Here is an 11,905-nt window from a genome sequence, read left to right as displayed (position 1 = left end):
CAAAACATTCATTAGAGTCACTCAAATGATACATTTTCTTGTGTACTTATGCTTTCTTTTAGTAAGAGTATTAAACAAAGCAATTAATGGAGTGACTCATAATATCTTCGCTTAGCTTAATTGTTTTCATTGAGTGAGTTTCAAACAAAGAAATAACTGGGGTGACTCAAAGTATACCCCAACTTGACCACTTAAAAAAAGATCTCTTACACCAGCACACAAACACTTATAAAAATATAATAATTCCACTTTTAAGACTTGAAGAATAAATGTAGATTACTATAACGCCCCAAATTTTAAGGTGTCACGGTTTATTCCAAAACCGGTAATTTTCAAAACGTTCTTATAGCGCTGAAACATATTTTCAAAAAACCTCAACATTTAAACTTGCATTGCATAATAGTTCCAAAATACTTTTTCAATTGCATTATTTAAATAAAACCAAAATAACGAAGGAAATAAAATAACTCCAATTACATTGCCTTAAAAAGTCAATTGCAATAGCTTTAAATAAAACCCCAAGTATGTCCCTGTCATCTCACAAATCTATGATACTTTATCTCCATCTGTAGCATCATCTACTCCCGTAAAACATCACACATTATACGATCATCGCATTCACATGCACACACACAAACATGTATGGGGTAAGCTACCAAAAACAATCATAATAATAAGATATAAACACATTATTAAATCAACAATAATCAAACACCCCATACATAGTAGTAATAACAATAAGATTCATAATCCTCTAACATAACAATACAATCAAACGAATTACCTGATCCTCGATCCTCGATCTTCGAACCTCGATCCTCGATCTATAACCCTTGATGTCATCACTAACAGCTCACACTTAGACTCTTGGTGTAGCGACTCCTTAGCACCTATGCCAACTACATACTATATTCTTATAGTAAAACCGCTATCACATAGCCTCACTTGGAGCATCTCAAATACCATGATAACCATCATAGATACACCACCATCATGACTACCCTAGTCATGAACAACACCATGAGCATAATCATACCATAAATACCATAGTGGAAAGAATTAGTCACACTTTTGTACCCTACCTAATAGCCGCTCCATCATCCCCATCTGTAGATTCCCCATACAGAGATACATTAGAGTAGTCCCGCAATCCAGCTAAGGAACATGTAATCCTGCCACACAAGGACAAGGAAGACACCTTCAACCCCACACAAGGAAGACTCAATACCTGAATAATTATTCTAATGCAAACAAGGCAAAAGGAAGCAGTTATCCGCAGATAACACCAGGATTTACTAGGTACAACAAGTAGACTTATCATCCACTTTCATGCTCATCAATCACATGCTCCAGTATATCCCAACACTCATTCATACTCCAATTCACAATTACAAGTCAAAACTGACCCTAAATAGGCCCATTATTCTCATTCCTTGAGTACCAACGCATTCCACTGCTTCCTAGGATTGAACCATGTCCATTCTCCATCAAATTCGCCAATTTTCACCAAAATACACTATGATAATCGATTATCTTAGTGAAAATTGTTAGCATAAAGCTAAAGAGCAGAAATTTTGGTGATGTCTCAAAGTCAAGTCTCAAGTGCTCTTATTGTAGGAAGATATTCATGAAGACTTGTTTTTATATTAAAGCTTTTATAATTTAGTAGATTTATGCATATGATGTGGTTTATATTTGATTCTATGTATTGTTTGCCTTAGGTTGCGTTAAAATTTATTTTGAATCAGAAAACCTCATTTTATACTCAAGATAATTGATTATCAATTTATAATAATCGATTATCAGTAATCAATTACGACTTGCCATAATTGATTATAATGAGAAATTATGAGAATTTTTAAGCAAGTTTTTTTACCGTTGTGCATTCATTAAATGCATAATTAATTACCATAATTGGATAATTAATTATCACACGTTAATTAGTTGACAACGGATTTTTGGAGATATCCTTGACTGAGATCTCTATAAATTAGATTAAGACTCTCATTCTAAAATATGAAATACAAAATACGAAATAAGTGTATTTTGAAAAATCTTATCCGTAGTGTGCGGTGATAAGTGTTCTAGGGTTTGTTGAACCCTTATGTTGTGGCTTTGAGAACTTGGTGTGTTGGCATAGAGCGAGAACTTTCAATGGAAGTGTGATTGACTGTTGTTGTTGTTGCTGATTTAAAAGCCTATCATCTTTCGTGAAGCATTCACAGGAGGTGTTCATCCTTTGTGAAGATTCAGAGGAGGTGTTAATCCCTTGTGGGTTACAGGGGAAGTGACTTTCATCTCTTGGGGTAACAAGAGAGGTGGTTTCTAAACTTTTACAATTTTTTTTTGTGATTGTAATTTGTAATTTGTAATTGTTTTGTGAGTAGTGAACTGTTTATCTTGTTTTGAGATAAGCGACTGGATGTAGGATTGGTAAGATCTGAACCAGGATAAAATCATTTGTGCAAATTTCTCTCAACCTTACCCTCTTTATTTGTCTTTATTATTTGCTAATCGATTATCTCTTTTGATAATCGATTATCTCAGTGAAAATTACCCAAAAACATCACACAAGAAGGTATAATCGATTATCATAAGTGATATTTGATTATTCTCGCAGCCAGACTCAATATCGACGTGCAATAATCGATTATCACTAGTGATAATCGATTATCTATGAAACAAAACACATCCTGGACATAATTCAAGTTTGCAAGCTAATAAGTACATATTTATGTGCACATTTATGTTTTAAAATTCAAATTTTGATGAGATTTTTGTGCTCAAATGATTGATTTAAAATAAGATTTATGATGATTGGCTTTATCGGGTTTGGAAATTAAAGAGGCTTAAAATGTGATTTTAGTTACATAAATTATTTTGGATAGTCTAATGTTAGTTGATGCAGTTGGAATTAAAGTTTGAATTGCAATTCTGAGAAGAAAGAAAAGGCTAAAGTGCAATTAGAGGAAATTTTTGGACTTCTGTGCAATCTTTAATAAAATAAAAAGGTTGAAATGTAATTTTGGGCAAGTTTATTTTAAAAGATAATTTGGAGAAAATATATCTTAAGATATTTTGGGTTGAAATGTTAAATAATTATCTTACTTAACTATATCAATAACAATCAAAAGATAATATTTGCTGAATCTTTTTGAATCTAGAAAAGATATTATCCAATATTCTCAAAAACTGATTAAATTTGTTGAATATTTGAAAGATATTAGATATAAGATAAAAGATCTTATCAACAGAAGATTCAGAGTCCAAGTCCAATCAAGCCTGTATAAAGAGACCTAAGGGAGGCACAACTCATTCATTCTCAGACTCCTCCATTGGAAGTCATCATCCACCACTTCTCTCACTTTTATTTCATCATGTATTCTACTTCATTCATGGAGGACTAAGCTCTTAGCGCTATTCCATTGCAATTTCATTATGGATTTTGAGGTTATGTTGAATTAATGTAATTGTTTCTTTTGATTATTGATTTGAGTTATTCTTCTTCTATGTCTTTCATCTCTCAATCATATTAAAAGTAATGATTTTTGCATCATAAGGTGTTTAAATCTACATGCATATTAATCATATGAGTTCAAGGGTTTCTAGGTTTGATTGAGAATCTACTTTGATTAAATTTAGGAACTTTCATATGATTAAACGGGTTTTTGCTATCAATTGAGAATGTACTTTGATTTGTGGTAATAATTTCAACTATAATTAATTGAGAATTTACTTTGATTAATTAGCTTTTAATTTGGTTAGGAGATTTAAGAACAAACATGATTAAACACAATAGAATTTGATTGAGAATGTACTTTGGTTGAATTCATTATGAATAATCTAGAAAGGTCTTGCATTTGATTGCGAATCTACTTTGGTTAATTGCATGATCGCCCTCAAATTAATTAAGAATGTAAATTTGTAGCTCTTCCTCTTCTCTCCTAGAAAACTTCTCTTCTCTCCCTTAACTTTGTAATTTTCGTTTTTGATTTTAGGGTTGTAATATGCAACCCCCCTTTTACTCTTCTCCTTTTTATCTTCTTCTATTCTATTTTTATCTTTTTAATTAAAATAATATCTCTCATTTATTTTATAAAACCACCAAGATTTCCTCTCTTCTTTTATCTTATGTATTACTTAAAGTATCAACAACCACCAAATATTTCAAAGATTCATGTAATCTTCCTATTTTGTTTTAGATTTTTTATTTTTATTCTTTTCCTTTCTACACCCCCATAATTTAATTTCTGCACCATTTAATGAGGATAAAATCACTCATTTGCACTTGGGTCCAAAATATAATTAAAACTAAAAGTTGACCTTAACTCTCTTTAGAATTTGGCCCACACCTATTCAATTCTGAATCACCGTCATATCATCAATCCAACACATCATATTGATAACAACACACCACACAAATAATTCAAATAACAATATATCAATCATATGTTCCACTTAATCAATAATAACATTAAATAATAAACATAGTAATTATAATTTTAGAAAACAATTAATCATCAAACACCAATTATCAAATAATAATGTCCACGTCTCATAACCACATTATTTCCTGTTTCGGTAGGAATTTGTAGGACCGAGAAACGTACCTTTCCTGACGTGACTTTGCTACTTTCCAATGCCTGAATCACCTGCTTCGCTCGGTTGTCTCCGCTTGGTTATTTCCTGCTCCAATCAGTTGTACTCTTGATCAGAGGGGGAGGTACCTGCAAAAGGTGCTTTGACGCTCAAGTTAAGAGCGGTTTAATGAACTGTTTATCACAGTTGAGTATTTGAGTTCTGATCGAACATAAGTAGAACGTACCTCACTTTTGGCCTTGACCTTATATTTATAAGTTTCTCATGGATCCTTAACCAACACAGATCTAATAAAGTTAAAACAAACTTACCTTTAGATTCGGTTGGTTACTGATAAACAACTTATCAATATCTTTAATCAGTTATCAATATCTTTAATAAGATATTTGTGATTATTTTATCGTCTGCAGGACTATTGGCCCAATAATAACTTAAACGTTGGCCCCATTATGGGCCAACATTTGTTGTAGCGGATGGACCGAACGACCCTAAGTGGATGAACCGAGCGGCTATGAGTGGATGAACCGAACGACCCATATTGCATACCATACATATGCCCCCCAAGTCTGAGTTAACTGTTCGGCTTTAACTAAGGTTAAGTATAGGACTTATATGCGCTTGGGAGAGGTCTTTCCCGTTATATTGGGCAGGCTGTTTCGATTGTACTTTAAGTCGTCGCTTTTTAGAACTTTTTCTTGTGAGGCTGAATAGCCAGATACCACACGGTTGACATTGGTTTAGGCGTTTACTGAGGAACTTCTTGATGGCCGAGCGCGCTCGAACTTAAGCATAGGAGTTCGCGGGGGAACTTCATGATGGTTGAGCGCACTCGGATTAAGACCAGGATTTTGTCAAACAACATTCCTTCGATTTTGTTGATGAAATTTTATCACCTTAGTTTGGACGAGATTGAGAGTTCACGGAGAACGTTCCTCACTGCTCGGATTAGGACCAAGGGTTCTCGGAGAGCGTTCCCTGGGTTTTGTGGACGAGAGTGAGAGTTACTCACCACTTGATTTAGGACGAGGTTGAGTGTTCACGGAGAACGTTCCTCACCGCTCGATTTAGGACGAGAGTGAGAGTTCATGGAGAACGTTCCTCACCACTCGGTTTAGGACGAGAGTGAGAGTTCACGGAGAACATTCCTCACCGCTCGGTTTAGGACGAGAGTGAGAGTTCACGCAGAATGTTCCTCACCACTCGGTTTAGGACGAGAGTGAGAGTTCACGGAGAACGTTCCTCACCGCTCGGTTTAGGACCAGGGGTTCTCGGAGAGCGTTCCCTGGGTTTTGTGGACGAGAGTGAGAGTTACTCACCGCTCGGTTTAGGACGAGAGTGAGAGTTCATGAAGAACATTCCTCACCGCTCGGTTTAGGACCAGGGGTTCTTGGAGAGCGTTCCCTAGGTTTTGTAATATCGCAATGCAACCGTTCGATGACTCGATACGATAATCTCCAGGTTGACCAAGTGGTTGTATACAGGATCATGTCATTTGTACCTGTAAGTAATAATTTTCTGCACAAAATTTCTCCGGTCATATGGATAAGAGCGATCGGCCTGATGGCTGGATGACAATTGGTACATTTGGAGATAACAAGGAAGCAATAGAGAAGTGCATGAAGCCTGTGATGTCGAACGATCGAATGGATTGAACACTGGATGCCAAATTTTCTTAGTACCTAAGGTCATGGAAGGCCGAGCAGTTGAGGTCGAAGGGCAGAATACTTGTGAGGCCGAATGGCCGAATACTTGTGAGGCTGAATGGCCAAACAGTTGAATGGTTGAACACTTGATGCCAAATTTGGCTAAGTGGTAACTGCGTCATTAGACCCTGACTAAATCTTGAACATTATTATAGTATTGAATTAAGATATTTAAATTAAATCATTCGGCAAGGCAGAATAATTATCAAAATATATGTATTTTTGAACAAAGTCGAATGCACGCAGGTGTTGAAGTTATTTTTATGTTGTTGGCAAGTCTTTTCATAAGTGATGCGTCAATCATAGAGGATGCTTTTATATGTTGATATGGATAATCATCAAGATTTCAAATGGCTTAGAAGTATAAATTAAATCATATAATATAAAATGAATTTAAGATGGTTATATCAAAATATTTATCTATAAAGCTGTAGAAGCTTGTTGACGTTGATGGTGGAAGTTTCTTCAATCGGGATCAATACGTAGGGGCCTGGTCGACATGATGATGCTGAGACTACGTCCTTGTCTGGTTCCTTGCAGTTTCAGCGGGATGTCGCTTGGCCCCACGGTGGGCGCCAAAATGTTTCGGTAGGAATTTGTAGGACCGAGAAACTTACCTTTCCTGACGTGACTTTCCTACTTTCCAATGCCTGAATCGCCTGCTCTGCTCGGTTGTCTTTGCTCGGTTATTTCCTGCTCCTATCGGTTGTACTCTTGACCGGAGGGGGAGGTACCTGCAAAAGGCGCTTTGAAGCTCAAGTTAAGAGCGACTTAATGAACTGTTTATCACAGTTGAGTATTTGAGTTCTGATCGAACGTAAGTAGAACGTACCTGGCTTTTGGCCTTGACCTTATATTTATAAGTGTCTCATGGATCCTAAACCAACACAAATCCAATAAAATAAAAACCAAACTTACCTTTAGATTCGATTGGTTACTGATAAGCAGCTTATCAATATCTTTAGTTAGTTATCAATATCTTTAATCAGATATCTTTGATTATTTTATCGTTTGTTGGACTATTGACCCAATAATAACTTAAACGTTGACCCAATTATGAACCAACATTTGTTGTAGCAGATGGACCGAACGACCTTGAGTGGATGAACCGAACGACTTTGAGTGGATGAACCGAACGACTTTGAGTGGATGAACCGAACGACCCATATTGCATACCATACATTTCCTAATTACCACAATTTCCTAGGGTCTTACAATTACACTTAAACAAGTGAGAAAATCATAATCCAACATAAAATGTCATACTTCAAACTCATCCCTACATTTATAAACTTTCAGCTACATGTATAATGGGAGAACTTTCCACTCTCATATGATATAAGAGATTTAGGTTCTACATGCAACTACATGATTTTAAAAACACATGCATCAAAAGTTATTTTAGTCTTATTGAAATACTTTCACCATGCAATAAAAGAGCATTTAACTTAACATGCAACACCAAATTCCCTTACTAAAACTTGCACACATAAAAAAGAAATATAGTTAGAACTTTTGCACCACAATCATATAAGGTAACTTTCATATCTTGAAATTTTTTGTTCTAAACAAAGCTTTTAAATTAAGCTATAAGAACACTTAACACCTACAAACTCTAAGTAAATTATTAAGTTGAGATGATTTGAGTTTTTCAACTATTGAGCATGATTAATATAAAAAAAAAATAAGATCACGAGAGAGATGAAGATAAAGAGAAGAGAGAACAAAAACTTAAAAAAAGAAAAGTAGAATGCTAGAATTTTTGGGTGATATATATATTATGTAAATGTATTAGGATCATTATTTGGTTAATTAAGATTGTAAAGTGATTTATTAGTATTAAGTTTATAACTAAGAGTATAATTTTCATAAAAGGTTATTGTGTAAATTCTCTAAAGTAATATTCTAATTTGACAAGAGACTGAATTATAATTATTAAAATATAATGTAACTGATAAAATTTATAAAATGAGTTATGATATTTATTTGTAAAGTAGATAATATGGCATAGGACTTTTGTTTTCTCATACATCCAACTGAAAATAACAAAAGCAATACACAAGACTTTCTAAATATAACATATCACATACCTATATTTAATCTTATCATATCATCCATAATTCTAAGGCAAATTCATATGTTATTTTTTCATAATAAATTATATTATGAGTTTATTACATATTAATATATGATTGCGTTATAAATTATAGATAAATATAAACATATTGGTAAGAACAATTATTATTTTTTAAAAATTTCTTTCATAAAATATATGCATGAATAACAATGAGAAAAACTAAATCTTTTACTTGTTTCTTATTCTTAAAAAAAATTAAATTAATTATACACATTTTTTTGAAATTTTTATAAATTTTACTTTATATCAATAACGTGTAGGAATATTTGTACTTTCTTAAATGTAAAAGTATGTTTTAGGAAAACACTCGTAACACACGGATTAATTTCTTAAAATAATAAAATTAAAAATTTGTAACATATAAATTCTATTTTAAATAAACGTTTTTTTTAAATTGTTAATTAAATTTTATAAAAATATCAACATTTAATATATAATCAGGGATTAAACAAGGTTAAATCTGTCACAAAAACTTGCTTTCGTTTAAGAAAATCTGAAAACATGTATGTTAAAAAACAATATTAAAAAACAAAATTATTTATACAAATAAGAAGATAAGAAATAAAAACAATTTGAAATATCAAAGATCTTATAATTCAAAGTATATCTGTACTGCATTACATATTTTCAGATTTGTTATTTTGTTTTTATTTTTTATTTATGGTAGAAACACTATGTATTCAGCCCAAAAATATGTGACTGTACTTTTTATACTATCACGTATAATTTTTTCAATCTTTATATTAAAATAATTTTAAATAATTTATTAATTATATTTGTTATCTTAACTATCAATCATTTTTGAGTTTAATCTCCTTTTAAGTTTTGCTTCATTTCATCCGTCTCTCTAATAAAAAAATTAGATTTAGTTCATCATAACTAACTGTATTAATTTTTATTAGGTAATTGAATATGTGTCATGTCACTTTTCCTTTTTCTGAAACACGTGTCAATCTTTCCTACCTGCATCTAAAACGTCGTGAGACTTCTCTTCTTCCCTTATTCATCTTCATCATCCTCTGCAACACCGTCAACAATGTCGTCAATGACGCCACCACCAGCACCACGTTCCTCCCCCACCCTTTCCTATACACCTCCTCTCTCATGTTGCTTAGACAGTAATAGTCGTTCCTTTCTTTGTAGGTGCAACCTCCATATTTGATTTACTTAGCGAAAACCCTAAACTAATGTCCAAATTTAAAAACTCAAATAATAATCAACCGATTATGTCCTTCTTGAAGCCGCTCTTGAATCTGCGAGGCACCTGACTAAAACCTGAAAAGGACATATACATCACATTGAAGTTAGAAAAATAATCAAATAATACATCTCACAAATAACATTAAACAAAGAAATCATAGTCATTCCCCTACTAGTGGGCTTGGCTATATTACAGACCGGTTTAATTCCTATTTTGGTCCCACTTTTCGTAGGGTCTGTTCAAATTGGTCCTACTTTTTTTCAAAAGTTCACTAAGATCCCACTTTTCGCAAAAACGGTGCAAGTTAGTCCTTTTTGGTTACGGCGTTAAAAAACTAACGGCACAGCTGTCCAGCTGGAAGAAAACTGATGAGCTGTACATTTTTGTTGACGTGGCACTTGTAAAAGAAACCAACCTTGTCGCAGCCTGGGACCAGCTCTTGTAAAAGCTTCATGCGAGCATTGATCTTCTCTCTCCTAGCCTACAACAACAGAAAGAAACTCAGTTATGTTATATCACAACAAAATAATTGAAAATTAAAAGTCGGTAAAATTATAAAATACACTAAAGTGATCAAAATTAAACAAATTAATTAGTGATTAGTCAAGTCTTTACCCTTTCTGCCAAGCTATGGCTATCTGTGGCTTGACCTCGACGAACTCGAACGTGGACATAGGGAAGCTTCTCACTGTCAACGGAGGTCTCATCAGCGACGCTCTTACTCTTCTTCAAGGATCCTCTAACCTGAATTCCACAAAATCATGTACTATTTTATGTTTTGACCGTTCAATTATACTGTAAACAGGAACCCTAATTCTCTCGCTCCTTTCTCTTCGCGGTCGTCTTCTCGTTCTTGTTCTCAACAACAGGATCCGAAACACACCCTTGCGTGGAGCACGGGTTCGAATCAGTCTCTTGCGGCTCGTTCTTCACCCTATCCAAATTCGAACCAGACCCGGCCCGAAGCAGACATGCCTCCCCCGGCGACGTTGAGTTTTCACCAGCAAACACGGATTGTGGAAATGGCGAGAGAGGAGGGTAAACTACCAGTCAAGTTGTTGTAGGAGAGGCGAAGACTATGTAGAGAGGGAAATTTGTGGAAGATGTCGGGTAAGGCACCGGAGAGGGAAACAGAGGCGAGGTCGAGGTCGATTAGGTTGGTGGAGGAGGTGAGATCGGTGAGGAAAGTCCAGGGTGAGAGGAAAGGGTTGGAGGCTAGGCTGAGGGTTTGGAGGGAGTTCAGGGAGGCGAAGGCGGCGAAGGGAACGGCTGAAAAGTTGTTGCGGTTGAGGTAGGCCGTTTGGAGGAAGGAGAGTTGGGCGAGCGAGGGGAGGGGGCCCGAGAGTGCATTGTCTTGGAGAGAGAGGGAACGGAGTTGAGAGAGGGAATTGAGATCGGAGGGGAGCGTTCCAGTGAGGGACTTTGAAGCGAGGCTTATGCTGGTGACGCGGTTGGACGAATCGCATTGGATACCCTTCCATTGGCAGAATGGGGTTGTCTGAGACCAACCTGGAGGTGGTGGCTTCAGCGATTTAAGGAAATTGGACATCACCGCGTCATCGGCGGCGGCCACCAAGGTGGTAGTCATCACGACGGAAAGAAAGAAATAAGAGAGCTGAAGTAGGGTGATTGCCATGTAGAGTGCCACGTCAACAAAAAAATGTACAGCTCATCAGTTTTCTTCCAGCTGGGCAGCTGTGCCGTTAGTTTTTTAACGCCGTAACCAAAAAGGACTAACTTGCACCGTTTTTGCGAAAAGTGGGATCTTAGTGAACTTTTGAAAAAAAGTAGGACCAATTTGAACAAACCCTACGAAAAGTGGGACCAAAATAGGAATTAAACCTTGCAGACCTTAGGTAGAGTGTTAAAATCTTTAACAACTTTATCCCTTGCCTAGACAGACATTGTTCCGTCAAGTCTTTTATACTGGATTAAAGAATTCTTAAAACATGCTTCAAGTAAATCTAGCATCTTATCAAATACTGACAGAAGCATAAACACAAACATATACTACACATATAATTAATTAATTTATACATATAATGGGACGAAAATCAACATGATAAATGAGTTGTCGTGTTTGATAATTCAATTTCAGGTGTTTCAATCTGGAATGAATGCACTGGTTCTATATATAGTTCTAGGGGACATTGGAAAGCCAACTACAAAATTGGAGAAAGCTGCAGTTCGATACGGAACTTACATATGGGACAATCCGGTGTATGAAACTGTGAAATTTGTTCAGGAGTCTAAGACTGGAAAAAT

At 35.1% G+C, this 11,905-nt stretch overlaps 1 protein-coding gene across 1 annotated transcript; it reads right to left on the bottom strand.

Moving 5' to 3' along the window:
• Positions 1–9,366: 9,366 nt before the first annotated feature.
• Positions 9,367–11,238, bottom strand: LOC148198524 (receptor-like kinase TMK2). Its single transcript, XM_088092172.1, has 3 exons — positions 10,256–11,238; positions 10,056–10,121; positions 9,367–9,714 (listed from the first exon to the last, which is right to left on the bottom strand). Exon 1 carries the CDS (start codon positions 11,226–11,228, stop codon positions 10,638–10,640), a length of 591 nt encoding a protein of 196 aa, XP_087948298.1. The 5' UTR covers positions 11,229–11,238; the 3' UTR covers positions 9,367–9,714; positions 10,056–10,121; positions 10,256–10,637.
• Positions 11,239–11,905: the final 667 nt, after the last annotated feature.

The sequence above is a fragment of the Vigna umbellata genome, chromosome 5 (assembly GCF_029865625.1).
Source record: "Vigna umbellata cultivar VRB3 chromosome 5, Vumbellata_1.0, whole genome shotgun sequence".
Lineage (NCBI taxonomy): Eukaryota > Viridiplantae > Streptophyta > Magnoliopsida > Fabales > Fabaceae > Vigna > Vigna umbellata.
The sequence above is the reverse complement of the archived record's forward strand: the minus strand, read 5'-3'. Positions and strand labels throughout refer to the sequence as shown.

Coding starts and splice junctions, on each gene's coding strand:
- LOC148198524 (XM_088092172.1), bottom strand. CDS start 11,228: ATGACTACCACCTTGGTGGCCGCCGCCGATGACGCGGTGATGTCCAAT.